The sequence below is a fragment of the Capricornis sumatraensis genome, chromosome 19 (assembly GCF_032405125.1).
Source record: "Capricornis sumatraensis isolate serow.1 chromosome 19, serow.2, whole genome shotgun sequence".
Lineage (NCBI taxonomy): Eukaryota > Metazoa > Chordata > Mammalia > Artiodactyla > Bovidae > Capricornis > Capricornis sumatraensis.
This window is the reverse complement of record NC_091087.1, coordinates 27,558,417-27,574,855: the sequence shown is the minus strand read 5'-3', so window position 1 is coordinate 27,574,855 and position 16,439 is coordinate 27,558,417. Positions and strand designations below refer to the sequence as shown.

Sequence of the window (16,439 nt, the reverse complement as noted above, 5' to 3'; positions counted from 1 at the left end):
GGGGAACTAAGATCCTGGATGCTTTGTTGGATCCTGAAGGCTGTTTGAAGTGTCTGAGAGAGGGAGGAAGAGATTTTGAGAGGAAGGGACACCCCAGAGCATTCCAAGCAGACAACGGGAGTGCCTGAGGTAAGGGTGAATGGGTGGATTTTATCATAGGACACCAGTTGCTCTTGGAGGTCTCCCCAGACTGCTTAGTTGTGTCTGACTCTTTGTGACCCCCAAGGACTGTAGCCCACCAGGCTTCTCTGTCCATGGGATTCTCCAGGCAAGAATACTGTAGTGGGTGACCATTCCCTTCTCCAGGGGATCCTTCTGACCCAGGGATCAAACTCTGGTCTTTTGCATTGCAGGCAGATTCTTTACTGTCTGAGCCACCTGGCTGTATATATGTACTCAGTCATGTCCAACTCTTTGTGACTGTGTGGGCTATAGCTTTCCAGGCTCCTCTGTCCATGGGATTCTCCAGGCAAGAATACTGGAGTGGGTTGCCATACCCTTCTCCAGGGGATCTTCCTGGCCAAGGGATCGAACCCACATCTCCTGTGTCTCCTGCACTGCAGGCAGATTCTTTACCCACTGAGCCACCTGGGAAGTCAAGCCACCTGGCTGGTTAGCCTCAAATCCAGGGATAAAGAAAGGCCTGGTTGGACCCTTCTTCCTGCCCCCTGCTAGGAAGGTGGGAACTGCTCACAGCCCGTTCCTCCTTCAGGCCTTACCTATTAGGCCCTGCTCAACCCCACAGGTTGTCCCCACCAACCCCCACTGCCAGGCTTCTGTCACTTGGTGTCTCTGTCCTAATAACTGCTGTGTAAAACTGATAACTCTTGTCCAGAGGCCCGTGAGCTTACTGAGGCCCCATGTCAGGGGACCTGGGCAGGCAGTTTAGCTCCTTCAGGCCTTAAGCCTCAGATAAATTCTTGGGAGTGATAAAGAGAACAAAACCTGCCTTTAGGACTTGCTCCAGGAGATAAAGGAAGAAGCTAACTAGCAGTCACCAGCTGTGCAAGGCGGGATTCTCTCCAGAGGGCTTTTCTCACAGGGAGTGGCTTCCATTCTTTTTTTTTTTTGGCCTGGCTGAGCAGCTTGCAGGACATCTTAAGTTCCCTGACCAGGGATCGAACCTGAGTCCCCTGCAGTGGAAGCACAGGGAAGTCCCTCCACATTCTTTTTTAACAACCAAGTTACTGTAAAATACAACCCTAAAATAGGAGCGAGACTAAGGCGGGGATGCCCTGGGACAGGCTCTCAGTCTTCTCCTCCCCTCAGAGATGCCCCTCTGAACAACAGAATCCTCCTTATCCCACAGGCAGCACTGGAGGCACAGGCTGGTGGGAGAAACTGGGGCGTCAGGGCCCCTTCCTCCTCCCCAGCCCCACTGCAGCTTCCCTGGGCCAGCCTCCAGGACGGGTGGGGCACCGAGAGGCAGACAGCCCTGCTTTCTTTCCGGGCTGACTTTTCTTGTAGGCCAGGGGACAAGTGGGAAGGGCACAGAGGGACTCAGAGGCTAGGCGGGGCCAGCCCAGTCCCTGTTTCCCCTCAACAGGGTTCTCTTGCTCACAGACTTAGGAAGAACCGTGACTCACTTCCTGCCTAGGTCTGACTGCAGAAACATTGTTTTCCCAAGTGTAGCTGGGGCTACCCCAGGGTGGCCCCAAGGAGTCTGCTCCTTGGGGATCACGGTGGGGAGAGCAGTTCCCATTCAGAAAGAGGGCCAACCCGACTCACCTCCCCGCTCAAATTTCAGGGCCCCACATTCTTCCCCGAGTTTCTAGGTTTTGTGCTGTTCATGTAGGCACCCAAATCGTATGTTAATCTCACTGGTTCAATATTATCTCCATTTTACAGAGGGGTAAATTGAGGCTCCGAGAATTAAGGTCTTGTCACTGATGTTCTGTTGCTAAGCCAACTCTTTTCAGTCCCATGGACCGCAACATGCCAGGCTCCTCTGAACTACATTATCTCCGGTTAAGTAAAAGTGTTACGTGCTCAGTCGCATCTGACTGTTTGCGACCCGTGGACTATAGCCCACCAGGCTCCTTTGTCCATGGAGTTTCCCAGGCAAGAATACTGGAGTAGGTTGCCATTTCCTATTCTGTCTCCCTACTATCTCCCAGAGTTTGCTCAAATCATTGTCTAAGGTTGGCACAGTTTAAAATAGTGCTGTTGCAACTTGAACTCAGGTTTGGGGGTTGACTGTCACCTAGTGAGTTACTTTACAAATGCTACTAACTTCTCTGGGCCTCAGTTTCCTCCTGTGTAAAGCGCAGATAGTAATAAATGAAAGCTGCCTAAAGGAAAACTATATCCACCTTGCAGAATCCATGGTAAGCATGGAGCAAGTTAACACATGGGAAAGAGCTCAGAACATTCTGATCCGTTTTCCTCATCATCCCCAAACCTGTACTGAAGAGATCACAGGATAACACTGTTCTGCCAGGTTATCTCAAAGGGGGCAGGAAGGGATGGGCAGGGACTGCTCTGTGACCTTAAAATAACCCAGCCTGTGGAGCTCTTGGCTACACTTCCCCTCTTTTCTTTCTCAGCTCAAGCAGTGATGGTCTCAGCCAAGTGGCACAGACGTTTTCTAGGGCAGGGACCCAGGGAGAGAGAGGAGCTGGTTGGTATATTGCAAGGAGCTCAGATTCAGGCTCTGCCAAAGCTTCAGATCTCTTCTGGGATCTGAGGCCTGTTAGTTGTGGGATCTTCAGCAAATTATCTAAACCTTGTGTGCCTCAGTTTTCTTATCTGTAAAATGGGATTAATAATGCCATCCTGAAAGGATTAAGCAGATTAAATAATGTACATAAGAAGGAGATAATATAAAGTGATTGACCTGGTTCCTGACAGGCAGTTGGAGTTGGAAAAAAAAAAAAAAGTTTAAAAAAATTAAAAGGGGATGGGCTAGCTGTTCTGCTCATCCACCTGTCTATATAAATGCAAATAAAGTAGTGAGTCTTCTAACTGTAGGCCACGAGGAAGTTTGCCCAGACGCGGTGAAGACCGACCTCAAGGTGGGTACTCCAGGTGCGTCATCCCAGGGCACTTAACCCGGTCGTGCCCAAACTCGTGGCTTAGGAGTGGGGAAGTGGCTGGGGGTGGGGAAGAAGCCCAACTCCCCCAGAATCCGGCCGAGACTGGGCTCAGAGTGACTCCTCGAGTCCTTCCCAACCCTTGCCCGGGGTGCCGAGTTCAGGTCTCCCCGGCCGCCGGCCCGGGGAGCTCGCGGGGCTAACAGCCGAGCCTGGGGGGCGGGGGCGCTGGCAGTGGGGCCTGGGGGACCCGCCGAGCGGCTGCGAGGGCTCTGGGATCCCGGGCCCCACTTCCTACCTCTGCCCCGAGCTGGAGCCGGAGGCGGCAGACGCCCCGGAAGGCCTCGGGGCCCCGGCGCTCCTGCTTGGACCGCGGGCCCGGGCCCGGGCGGCATGGGCGGCGCGGCGGGCCGGGCCGGCGGGGCGGCGGCGGCGGCGGCCGGGAGCGCGGAGGTGGCGCCGCGAGGGGGAGGGGCGCGGCGGCGGAGGAGGAGGAGCCCGGGCCGCCGCAGCCGCTGACAGCGGCCCGAGTAAACAAGCCGCGCCGCCGCGGCCCGGCCGCTGCCCCCGCCCGCGCCGGAGCCGGAGCCGAGGCCGAGCCCTGCCCTGGTCGCCGGCCCGGCCGAGGCCGCGCCGCCGCGCCTCCCCGCCTCTGCGCGGTGACGCTGCTGCCGGGCGCGGGGACCGCGCCGAGCCCAGGCCCCCCGGAGCCGGGCTCTCCGCTCGGCCGAGGGGCGCCTGAGCCGCCCCGGCGCTCGCCTGGAAAAGTTTCCCCGCCCGGGCTCCCTAGGGTAAGCAGCGAGGGCGCCGGGCCCCGGGGGGAGGCAGCGCGCCGGGAGCCGGGCCCGACGAGACTGGGCCGCTCTGCCGGAGGAGCGGGCTCCGCGGCCCGAGCGCCCAGGCCGGAGAAGGGTCGGGGTCGCTGGCGCGGAGGCAGCCCGGGCCCCGATGCCCGCCCGGCTTTCGGAACTGGCCCGCGGGCCGGCGCGGAGGGTGGAGCCGCGGGGAGCAGGAAGGGCATCCCGCAGCCCACCTGAGCGCGCTGGGCCCCCGCGGGTGCCGGTGCTCTCTCGCCTGGGGCGGGGGCGAGCCCTCTGACCCCAGGAAGCGCCCGCGGGGGCCGCCGCCGGGGGCGGGATGGGGAGGGGATTCCAGAGGCGCCGGGTGCTCCCGCCTCCTCGCCGTCCTTGGGGGCAGCCGCCGCCGGCTCGCCCACTCCGTGGCTGGGGAGGGCCTGCGCTCCCGCCGGGGGAGGGGCGGAGCGGCTGCTCGGGGCGAAGGGGATTATTCACCGCCGGGGCCTCGTCCCCGCCCGCACACCTGGGCGGCGAGACACTCAGGTGCGGGGTCTGCGGGCGCGGGGAGGCTGGCTCCCGCGAAGGCCTGGCCGAAGCCCCTGCTGCCCCCGTGGGGTGGCCTGCGTGCCAGACAGGTCTTAACAGCAGTCGGTTGTCAGGTCAGTGCCTCCTTCCCGCCGTCTGCTCACCCCTTACCCCTGGGATACAGACCCTCCTCCACAGGAGGGTGTCGAAATTCTTTTTGCCTCGGGAAATGGGAGGGAAACCCAGGTGATGTGGCCTAGTGAGGGCTGGGCAGCCGCTGGCCAGGTGTGGAGACAGCCGAGGAGAGGAGCCAAGCTTGACTCCTGTTCTAGAGCCGCCCAAGTTTTACGATGTCCTATATTGGGCTTCCACATAATATTTGATTTTTTTTTTAAAGAGGATTCTGTGGCTTTCAAAAAAAGTTTGAAAACCTCTGGTCTAGCAGTTTTTACCACCTAGGAAAACTGAGGCCCAGACAGAGAGAGGAAGTGACCTAAGATCACACAGCAAATGAGTAGTTGAGCAAAGGCTGGGATTCAGAATTTCAGCGGAGCCATCAGTGCCTGCTACAGGAGCTGGTTTGGTGTCTCTGCTGGAAAGAAAGAACCAGTTTTCCCAGGCAGCCCTGACCACGCCAGACCCCCTGATGCCTGGGAAACAGCAGCTGGACCTGGGTGAGGTTCAGTTCGGATGCCTTGGAGAGGCTGGCTGCGTTGGGAGCTTCCTGGGGCGGGAGAAGAGAACACAGCCAGGAAGAGCACCCACAGGTCTCTCTGTGGCCAAGTCTGGAGTGGAGCCCCATAGAGGGTTTCACAGGAGGCTGGAAATATGGCAAGCCTACCAGTTTGAGCTGAACAGGGACTCAGAGGGTGAGTCAGAGTCTAGGATGGGGGTGGGGAAAAGAAGCCCATTCATTTATTGTTCTTAGCGCCTGTTCTTTGAGGTGGGGGCCATCCTCCCTGCTTCCGGGATGCTGAGGCAGGGCTGTTTGGGGCTTCAGGCTCTGTGGAAGCCATATCCATGGCTCAGCGTGTCTGGGGATGCTGAGCAGACGGAGGCCAGTCCTTTCTTGGAGGATTATTTGGTTGTGCCTGAAGCCCGCTTCCTTTTCGGGTCCTGCAAGGTAATTAAATAATCACCTTTATCAACAAGCAGCTGTGGCTCCACCCACAATATGCCAGAACTTGGGCTAGACCCAGATGAATCCGGTCTTGATGTGTATATGGGGGGGTCCAATGTGGCTCATAGCACTGGGGTCAGGAGGTGGCTTTGCTTGACATCTGAACCCAAGAGGCAGCTCTTGTGTCAGGAAGGGGAGATAAGAACTTGTTTCTATAAGGCCCTGCCCCTAAGGCTCTACATCCTCTGTTAAGTGAGGGCACAGGGCCCCTTCAACGCCCCCCACCCCCAACCCTCACCCTCACCAAGGGCTGCCCAGCCTTTGCTCAGACCGGCTCTCTGGAACTTGGTCGCCCAAGGCATCATGGGGCAGTGGCTTCCCGGCCCGTCCGGGAACCCTATGGACTCTGCCCATCGGGGGTGAGGAGGAGCTGCCTCGTGGATGCCTCCTGCCATCAGCTGTCAGGTTATTTTGGTATAAACTGAAAATACTCCAGGAATTATGAGTTGAAGCTCTCCAGCCTGCAGGGTGGGAGTGCAGGAGGAGCGGGCAGGGAGGCTGGGGGTGCTGAGGGCAGCCCCGGGCAAAGTGAGTTTTCCTAGTGCTGAGCCTTCTGGTCCACCTCCCCAGGGCCTGGATGGGCCAGGGAGCTTCGCTTTGCCATCCAGCAGAGTGACGTCCTGTGGGGCCGGGCCCCAGGAGGGGTGGGGGCATCCGGGGCCGTGTGGGCAGTCTCAACAAGCTTGGCATTGAGGTGGGACACCTCCAGGACTTTCCCCAGCTTCTCTCCACCCCAGGGTCTAGGCTTCTGGCTAGCCAGGGGCCCTATGTGGGGACAGTTATGTGGCCCCAGGCAGAGAGGTCCCTCTCTCTATTTGCTGAAGGAGGAAAAACAACACGCGGACTATTGATTCAGCCTCACCTTAGTGCTCCTGGCTCAGCAGCCAGTGTTTGCCCTGGCTGCCTGGGCTCAGATGATGCAAGGCTGGTGGGCGTGGAGCCACCAAAGGGGGCTGCTGGAGGCCTCCAGGCCAGGGCTGGGTGGCCCTGTCGTCTCCCAGGAAACTGTGTAAAAAGAGAGCCTGGGTCCCCTGACTTTGCTGATGACCTGGGCCATAGAGGGAGGGTGAAGCCACTGTGATCCCCCTTTCCTTCCCTGCTCAGCCCCCGGAGCCCATGCCCCATCTTAGGTGGCCCCCCTCTTTCTTGCCAGAGGCTATGGGTCTTTGCAGGTAACTCCCCACGGCTGGGTCTGAACCAGGAAGCCCTAGTGAGCTGTGTAGATGCCGCCCATTAAAAAACTTTAAAAGTCAACATTTTATCCTTTTACAAAATATACCTGAGTCATTTGGAAAATATACAGCGACATGAAGAAGAAAATAACTGTTACTCGTAATTATCACCGTCTTGAGAAAACCATTGTCAGCATGTGTCCTTCCAGATTATGTCCTGTGGTTTTATATAAATATACGTGTATGTGTATAAATAGTTTCTTTCAAAACAAAAGCAGGATTGTGGGTACCTGCTGCTTTATACCCCACCTTTTGGACTTAGATTCTGGGAAGCATTTATTCAGTTGCTGCTTCTGGTTTGGAGTGACTCGAGCCTTGATCCTCTTCTTCCCACTTCCGTATTCCTGCGTGTGGAAGGGGTCCATCGCTCCATCTATCTGGCTGACCTCGGGGGGCCAGGTTTTCACCCCTCACCCCCCAGAGGCCCTTTCAGGCCTGGAGTGGACTGAGGGGTGGAAGGCAGCTTTAGTGCGCGTCCGGGGAAGGGACTGACCCTCCACCTTTCCCACCCTTGTTCCCCTCAGAGCCGGCAGCCTGCCTCCTTCCTGCACAGCCCTGCCCGTCTCGGCCCCATGCCCCCACCAGTCAGCCCCGGGCCACAGGCAGTGAGCAGGTACGCCGGAGCCCAGGCCCTGTGACCAGGCCAAGGAGACGGGGGCTCCGGGGTCCCGGCCACCTGTCCCCCCCCATGGAGCTGAGGCCCTGGTTGTTCTGGGTGGTAGCAATAGCGGGAGCCTTGGTTCTGCTGGTGGCCGATGCCCGCGGAGAGAAGGTCTTCACCAACACCTGGGCTGTGCACATTCCTGGAGGCCCAGCCGTCGCTGACCGTGTGGCACGCAAGCATGGCTTCCTCAACCTGGGCCAGGTAGGTGTTGCTCCCTCTGGCTGGCCTCTGCACAGGACATCACCTGGGAGTGGGGCCTGTGGGGGCAGGCGTTCTGGCACCTGCCGTGGAAGAGAGCCGAGGCTCGTCCTGCCCTTGGGCTTCTAGCTTAGGTTGCTCAGTGGACTGGTGTGTCCCTGGAGGTGGTGGTGGGTGAGGCCCCCTCAGCCCCCTGTACCTTCTTGCTGGGTCCTGGTCAGGGAGCAGATGCCCACCACCCAGCCTGCCATCCTGAGCCTCCCCTTGCAACTGGTTATCCATCCCCGCCCCTCGCCTCCCCGGGGACTGACAGATGGAAAGCCCAGCTCAGTCTCCCTGCTTTGTTACAGATCTTCGGTGACTATTACCACTTCTGGCATCGGGCGGTGACAAAGCGGTCCCTGTCTCCTCACCTCCCGCGGCACAACCGGCTGCAGCGGGAACCTCAAGTGAGTGCAGCCCCAGCCCCTCCCACTGCCAGCCTTCCCCTTCCATTCTCCAGAGGCCTGCTCTCCTTCCCTCGCCCTCCTCCCACACCATCTTCCCCTCATGACCTCACAGGTTAAGTGGCTGGAGCAGCAGGTGGCAAAGCGACGGGCCAAACGGGACATATACCAGGAGCCCACAGACCCCAAGTTTCCCCAGCAGTGGTACCTGGTACGTGGCCTCCCTGGCTGCCTCCATCCGTCCATCTATCCACTCAGGGGTCCCATGAGCAGGCAAGGCTGACTCTGAGGCCTCCTGTCTGTCTTCTTCTGTCTTTTTCTTGCCCATCCTGCTAAGCCTTGGGGAGTGCCCTCCCAGAGTTCTTGATAATTCCATGGAGCCCAGTGGTGGCATCTCAGGAGCAGGGGCAGGTGAAGAAGGGGCTTGTGGAGCGGCAAAGGGACCTTACCTAGCAACCAACCTCGTCTTCTAAGCACTGGGTAATGGGGATGGGTGTCTCTGCAGTCTGGTGTCACCCAGCGGGACCTGAATGTGAAGGAGGCCTGGGCCCAGGGCTACACGGGGCGCGGCATTGTGGTCTCCATCCTGGATGACGGCATCGAGAAGAACCACCCCGACTTGGCAGGCAATTATGTGAGGAGCCGGGGAGGGGAGTCCAGGGATGGTCCTGCTCTGCTGGAGTGTCCAGGCTGACCCTATGATGGCCACCTCCCTTCCAGGATCCTGGGGCCAGCTTCGATGTCAATGATCAGGACCCTGACCCCCAGCCCCGGTACACGCAGATGAATGACAACAGGTAAGAACTGGTCCCTGGCCTCTGTCTCCCTTCTCGTTTCCACCAAGGAAGCAGACGAGCCCCGTCTGAGAGGCTGAAGTCTTTTCCACAGTCCTGGTCTAGCCGGGGCGCTGAGGGAGGGTCTGGTTAGAGTAGAGAGTATCTGTGTGTGTGTGTGTGTGTGTGTGTGAGGGCTGTGTGTCTGTGCATAGACATGGGACAGCAGGCTAAGGTGGAGGGGCGTGTGGCCCCTCCTGCTCTTCAGGCTGCCCCTGCCATGCTCTGTCCACTGCTAACGCTGTGCTCTTGACCCCGGCAGGCATGGCACACGGTGTGCAGGAGAGGTGGCTGCGGTGGCCAACAATGGTGTCTGTGGTGTAGGCGTGGCCTACAATGCCCGCATTGGAGGTGGGTGTGGGCCTTGGCCACCCTGTCTTCAGGACCACCCTTTCTGGTGGGATTCTTCTGTATTCACTTCCCATCCAACCAGTGTCCCTCACTTTCCTGCCGTGCATCCTTCTGACCACATGGCTCTTCTATAGAGGATTCTTAGCAACTCAGAGGGGCTTCCCAGATGGCTCAGCGGGTAAAGAATCTGCCTGCTAATGCAGAAGATGTAGGAGACTCGGGTTCGATCCCTGGGTGGGGAAGACCACTCCCCCCCAACCCCGGGCAGAGGAGGGCATGGCAAGCCACTCCAGTATTCTCGCCTGGAGAATCCCATGGACAGAGGAGCCTGGGAGGGCCACAGGGCCGCAAAGAGTTGCAGCTCAAAGAGCTGAATGCATCGCCTTCTGCTGGCAGCCCTGTGCTGCAGGGCGGGAGGAGTGTTTGTTTGTTCTTAATATCTATTTGACTGCATCAGGTCTTAGTTGTGGCACACAGGATGTTTCACTGCAGCACACAGACTCTAGTTGTGGTGCGCTGGCCCAGTAGGTGTGGCACGCCAGCTTAGTGTGCTGTGGCATGTGGGATCTTAGTTCCCCGACCGGGGATCGAACCCATGTCCCCTGCATTGCAAGGCGAGTTCTGAACCACTGGACCACCAGGGAAGTCCTGAGGGGATCGTCTCTTAGCAGGAATTGCCCTAAAACCTCATCTTCCACTCTGAAGGGCCTTGAGCTCCATGCTCCTTTGAGACCCCAGAGACTTGTCCTAGTCCAAAATGTGTGATTGAGAGCTGGAGAGATCTCCCCTTTCCCCTGGGTCTTGTTTTCAAAAGGCAGAGGCCACCCAAGAAGCCAGGGGCTCAGGGTTTCCTACCACCAGCCTCTGCCCTCCCCTTCTGGGTGCAGGGCTGGGTATGCTCCTGGGGGTGCCCCTGACAGCTGGACCTACGCAGCCTCTCTTTCCCTGCCCCACTCCGTGGCCAGGGGTGCGCATGCTGGACGGCGAAGTGACAGACGCCGTGGAGGCACGCTCGCTGGGCCTGAACCCCAACCACATCCACATCTACAGTGCCAGCTGGGGCCCCGAGGACGACGGCAAGACCGTGGATGGGCCAGCCCACCTGGCTGAGGAGGCCTTCTTCCGGGGGGTCAGCCAGGTGAGCTGGGGGTCCTGTCCCAGCCCTGGAAACCAGGCCTAGCCTCAGGGGGCAAAGTAGGCACTGTCTTTGCCATGCTTTGTCTTTGTGTTTTTCTGTTTCTATTTATTTATTCTTGTGTTTAATTCATACAAAGCACGTTTATTAAAACGTTAAGGACAGAAAGGACAGGAAGAGAAAAGTGAATGCTAATTGCCCATAACTCCCACTCCAGTATTCTTGCCTGGAGAATCCCCATGGACAGAGGAGACAGCCCATGGAGTCACACACAACGGGGTGACCAAGCGTAGCACACAGCATCGCTCTCCGGAGTCACTACTCTGAAGATTTTGTTAGTGGACTGGGTCTCTTTTTGTGTAAAAAGAGATGAGAGAGATCTACCAGGGGTCTCCTTGGGGGAAGGGGCTGGATAAAGAGTCGCTGGAGAAGGATGCTCCAGCCTTCCTAGTCTCAAGCAGCATCTTCCCACCAGGCCTCCCCCAACCCCCGCAAGTCCTGTTCTCGTGTGACCCCCAACCCGCTTTGTCCACAGGGCCGTGGGGGTCTGGGCTCCATCTTTGTCTGGGCCTCGGGGAACGGGGGCCGGGAACATGACAGCTGCAATTGCGACGGCTACACCAACAGCATCTACACGCTGTCCATCAGCAGCGCCACACAGTTCGGCAACGTGCCCTGGTACAGTGAGGCCTGCTCGTCCACACTGGCCACCACCTACAGCAGTGGCAACCAGAACGAGAAGCAGATCGTGAGTCTCTTCCCAGGAGGGGGCTGGGGAAATGGGGCTGCTCGCTTTCTGGCTCTGCCCAGGGCCACCTTTCTGACCCTGTCTGCCTTCTGCCCACACGTGGCTGGGTGGTGGTGGCAAAGGCATCGTGGGATGGGAGCTAGGGGACCTCTCTAAGACTCTTGAGGGTCACGGAGCCATTGGTGAAGACTCTGATAAGACTCTCCCTAAAAACATGCATCACTCTCTTTTTTTGTTTGCTTTAACAATCTATTTGGGCTTCCCTGGTGGCTCAGACAGTAAAGAATCTGCCTGCAGTGCAGGAGACATGAGTTTGACCCCTGGGTTGAGAAGATCCCCTGGAGAAGGGAATGGCAACCCACTCCAGCACTCTGGCCTGGAGAATGCTATGGACAGAGGAGCCTGGCAGATACAGCCCATAGGGTTGCAAAGAGTTGGACACGACTGAGTGACTTGTGCTTTCCTTTCTGTATGTACTCTGGCTGTTCTAGGTCTTTGTTGCTGCTCCTGCTTTTCTCTTGTTGTGACGAGCGGGGACTACTTTCTAGCTGCAGTGGGAGGGCTTCTCGTTTTGGTGGCTTCTCTGTGGCACGTGGGCTTTAGGGTGCTTGGGATTCCGTAGTTTTGGCATGTGGGCTCAGTACTTGTGGCGCACGGGCTTGGTTGCTCCACGGCATGTGGGATCTTCTCAACCCAGAGATTGAACCCATGTCTCCTGTTTTGGCAGGGGGATTCTGCCACTCAGCCACCAGGGAAGCCCTGCATTGCTCTCAGTGATCTCCAATCTTTAGTTCAGCCCTCTTATTCTTTGGGAAACTGAGGCCCAGGAAGAACCAGGCATTGGCCTGTTGGCAGTGAGTTAGCAAGGCAGCAAATGGGAACGAGGCATCTTGACCCTCGCTCCCCATGCCATTCATGGTGCTCAGGGCCTGTGGCCAGAGGGAGGGCAGCCGGGCGGCCCCTCTGGTGTCCTCCCCACATCACATGCCCAACGTCATCATCCTTCTGTAGGTGACCACTGACCTGCGGCAGAAGTGTACAGAGTCTCACACGGGCACCTCTGCGTCTGCCCCACTGGCAGCAGGCATCATTGCTCTCACCCTGGAGGCCAAGTAAGTGGTGGGGACCGAGGGGTGAGCCTGTCCCCACCAGCAGGGCAGCCCTCGGACTCCAGCCCGAGTCTCTCTGAAGAGACTGAGCCTTTCGGTCCCTCCTTTGCAGTAAGAACCTCACTTGGCGGGACATGCAGCACTTGGTGGTCCGGACCTCAAAGCCAGCCCACCTCAACGCCAACGACTGGGCCACCAACGGTGTGGGCCGCAAAGGTGAGGGCACTGTGCTCCTGGGCTGGATTGAGGGTCCTGGGGGGCTGCTCTGTGCCCCCTAGCTGACCCCGTCCCTCTTGCCCCACAGTGAGCCATTCGTATGGCTATGGGCTGTTGGATGCCGGCGCCATGGTGGCTCTGGCCCAGAATTGGACGACAGTGGCCCCTCAGCGGAAATGCATCATCGACATCCTCACTGAGCCCAAGTGAGGGCTGGACCCTGACTGGGAGGAGGGGCAGGGTGGACCCAAGGGTTGCTGCGGTGCGGCCCCCCTCTGACAGCCCATCACGTGCTCCTTGCAGGGACATCGGGAAGCGGCTGGAGGTGCGGAAGACTGTGACCGCCTGCCTGGGGCAGCCCAGCCACATCACGCGGCTGGAGCACGCTCAGGCGCGGCTCACCTTGTCCTACAACCGCCGTGGTGACCTTGCCATCCACCTGGTCAGCCCCATGGGCACCCGCTCCACCCTGCTGGCCGCCAGGTACTTGCCCTCTTTGCCGCCCAGCCTGTCCTGTCCCTTGGGTCCACGCGCATTCACTCATTGACTCACACAGCCCCGATGGTCCACGAGTACTTACTTCTCCATGGGGTGAACGCTGACGTTTTTGGAAGGGATGGTTTATGTCCTATAGGATCGTCCCATGTTGCAGGAATCCCTGAGTCTACCCATGACATGCCACATCTGTGTGCCCTCCCATGTGTAGTCTGCATGTAGTTTTCCCTTGCATGTTTCCAGAATGTTCCAGATGAGAACATGTGGCCTCCTGGGAAACAACCAGCAGGCATTTCCAGCCCAGCGGGGTTGGTGTGGCACCAGGGGAGGGTGTGTGGTCTGTGTGCTGTGGGCTTGGCACCCCCTGGCTAGGGTCCCCCAGAGGCTTCAGGCAGCCACGTGCACCTTCCTCCCCAGGCCACACGACTACTCTGCAGATGGGTTTAACGACTGGGCCTTCATGACGACCCATTCCTGGGACGAGGATCCCTCTGGCGAGTGGGTCTTAGAGATTGAAAACACCAGTGAAGCCAAAAACTATGGTATTGGGGGATGTTTGAGGGCTGGGGTTCCAGGAGAAGAACTGACAGGGTCTGGGGGTGGTGGGCAGGCATGCTCCCGGTGTCTCCTGACTTCTGCCATGCCCCTCAATAGGGACGCTGACCAAGTTCACCCTCGTGCTTTATGGCACGGCCCCTGAGGGTTTGCCCACACCCCCCGAGAGCATCGGCTGTAAGACCCTCACTTCCAGCCAGGCCTGTGTGGGTGAGTGTGGGCGCTGTAGGGTGTTCGGGACCTGAGACTTGGGGGGATAGAGGGTGCCTGTCCTAAAGGAGGAAAGGGGGTGTGGAGGGACATCCTGGCGCCCTAGGTTGGGTTCTGGGGCTGGGAGCTCCTGGGGACAGCAGTGACTGTGTCCAGGGCTGTAGCTGCCCTGGCTGCCCCTGTCCTGGGGCTCAGGGCCCAGCAGCCTTGGCGGCCTGGCTGACGCCCACCTTCCCTCTCTTCCCGGCTGGGCAGTGTGCGAGGAAGGCTTCTCACTGCACCAGAAGAACTGCGTCCAGCACTGTCCCCCAGGCTTCGCTCCCCAAGTCCTGGACACACACTACAGCACAGAGAACGACGTGGAGATCATCCGGGCCAGCGTCTGCACGCCCTGCCACACCTCGTGCGCCACGTGCCAGGGCCCTGCCCCCACAGACTGCCTCAGCTGCCCCAGCCACGCCTCCCTGGACCTCGTGGAGCGGACGTGCTCGCGCCAGAGCCAGAGCAGCCGCGAGTCGCACCAGCAGCAGCCGCCACCACCGCCGCCCGTGGAGGTGGCGTCGGAGCTGCGGCTGCGGGCGGACCTGCTGCCCTCGCACCTGCCCGAGGTGGTGGCCGGCCTCAGCTGCGCCTTCATTGTGCTGGTCTTTGTCACCGTCTTCCTGGTCCTGCAGCTGCGCTCGGGCTTCAGCTTCCGAGGGGTGAAAGTGTACACCATGGACCGTGGCCTCATCTCCTACAAGGGGCTACCCCCTGAAGCCTGGCAGGAGGAGTGCCCATCCGACTCGGAGGAGGACGAGGGCCGGGGCGAGAGGACCGCCTTTATCAAAGACCAGAGCGCCCTTTGATGAGCGCCTACTGCCCGCCCCTTTGAGCCCATCCCCTCCTTGGGCACTTTTTAATTCACCAAAGTATTTTTTTATCTTGGGACTGGGTTTGGACCCCAGCCGGGAGGCAAGAGGGGCAGAAACGTCTTCCCACCCTACCCTTGGGGCCCCCTGGTGGCCTGAGGTGGGACCCCAGGGCCAGCTGGGGGTGGGAAGATTGGGGGAGAGCCTGTCCCCACCCGCAGGAGCCCTCCATGTGGAGAAAGGAATGAAACCTTTGGGCAGCTTTCCAAGGTCCAGGCCCCAGCCAGAGCGCTCGGTGAAGAGGGGCGGCCCTCCCGGGATTCCTGACCGGAGCTGCGGCCCCTGCCTCTCCGCGTCCCTCTAAAGCAATAATGGGCCCCATCCAGGCAGCAGGAGACTGGCGTAGGGGGTATCGGAAGGAGGCAGCCACCTCTCTAAGGGCTTCTGCATCCAGACCCTGTTCTGCATTTCTGGTGAGCCTCAGGCAAAAGCAGTGAGCGAAGGAAGGGACCAAGGCAGGGCAGGCACTTCCGGGCATGCACGTGTGCCCACGTGCATTCGGCTCTTTGCCCACCTCCACTACAGCAGCCGGGCTGCCTGCCTAGCGAGGCTGGCCCGGCCCCAGGCTGGTGTGCTGACCACCCTCCCCTCTCCAGCATTCTCCCCTCCCGCCAGGGCCCAAGTCCCTGTTTTCTGAGCCCGGGGCTTTCTGGGCTGTTGGCACTCACAGCCCTGGAGCCCCTGGGTGGGTGGTGGGGAGGGACGGTGGCCCAGCCGGCCTCTCCCGCCTCCCACCCGATGCTGCTTTCCCCTGTGGGGATCTCAGGGGCTGTTTGAGGATATATTTTCACTTTGTGATTATTTCACTTTAGATGCTTTTTTTTTTTTTTTTTTTTTGTATTTTTAACGGTGGTAGCAGCAGCTGGACCATCCACCCTCCCACACCCACTGTCCACCCTGCTGTTGCCCTCGGCTGTCCTGGGCCTGAGGTGTGGGGAGTGGGCTGCAGCTGAGCCCCGGATACTGATGAGGCATGCCAGGCCAAGTGGGCCCTAGGGAAGGTGGAAGGGGCAGGCTGTCGTCCATTTGAGATGGGGCTCGTCGTGCCAAGGGCTCATGGGTCACTGGTTCTCCAAGTGCCAGGGGTGGGCAGGCAGTGGCACCGAGCCCCCTCCAACACTGTGCCCTGGTGGAGAAAGCACTGACCTGTCCTGCCCCCCATGTCTCCCTCTTCTGACGTGCCTTTTGCACCCCTCCCATTAGGACAATCAGTCCCCTCCCATTTGGGAGTTCCCTTTTCTTTCTTTCTCTCCCTCAGCCCCTCCTGGCACCCAGCCACCTGCCCAGAGGTGCCCCCTCCTCTTCCCAGACCACCCCCCGCTCCCGTGGCCAGCCCAGCTGGTTTTGTAAGATACTGGGTTGGTGCACAGTGATTTTTTTTTTTTCTTGTAATTTAAACAGGCCCAGCATTGTTGGTTCTATTTAATGGACACGAGATAATGTTAGAAGTTTTAAAGTGATTAAACGTGCAGACTATGCAAACCAAACCTGGTCTCCAGTGTGTGATATTCCTCCTAGGACTGCGGCTGCATCCAGGATGGGGCGGGGATGAGGGCTGGGGAGAGTTATGTGCCCACATGATGTCCTGCCTGCTCTAGCTGCCCAAAGGCAATCTCCCGAGGGGTTTAGGAGGGTGTGGAAGGGACAGTAGCTGGCAACAAGCCCCAGGGGAGGGACAGATGAGGCCCCAGAGTGGAAGCAGCTGAGCACTTACTTCCTCCGCCACAGGCCTCGGCTGCAGCTGAGTGGAGAGTGATGGCCAGGGGTCCAGTTGCTCAGGGTGTCCCTTGGCTGAAGCTGTA

At 59.0% G+C, this 16,439-nt stretch overlaps 1 protein-coding gene across 4 annotated transcripts; it reads left to right on the top strand.

Moving 5' to 3' along the window:
- Positions 1–2,985: 2,985 nt before the first annotated feature.
- FURIN (furin, paired basic amino acid cleaving enzyme) lies at positions 2,986–16,110 on the top strand. Of its 4 annotated transcripts, none has more exons than XM_068991536.1 (16): positions 2,986–3,014; positions 7,291–7,631; positions 7,979–8,077; positions 8,190–8,285; positions 8,580–8,708; positions 8,795–8,871; positions 9,170–9,258; positions 10,224–10,396; positions 10,929–11,141; positions 12,153–12,253; positions 12,363–12,466; positions 12,555–12,672; positions 12,770–12,949; positions 13,379–13,503; positions 13,616–13,726; positions 13,982–16,110. In XM_068991536.1, the coding sequence occupies exons 2-16, from the start codon at positions 7,455–7,457 to the stop codon at positions 14,572–14,574; spliced, it is 2,385 nt and encodes a 794-aa protein (XP_068847637.1). In that variant the 5' UTR covers positions 2,986–3,014; positions 7,291–7,454; the 3' UTR covers positions 14,575–16,110. The 4 variants fall into 4 exon arrangements, with proteins under 4 accessions (XP_068847637.1, XP_068847640.1, XP_068847638.1 ...); XM_068991539.1 differs by having other exon boundaries at positions 13,616–13,722; positions 13,982–14,560; XM_068991537.1 differs by lacking the exon at positions 2,986–3,014 and adding an exon at positions 3,774–3,823.
- The last annotated feature ends 329 nt before the right edge of the window (positions 16,111–16,439 follow it).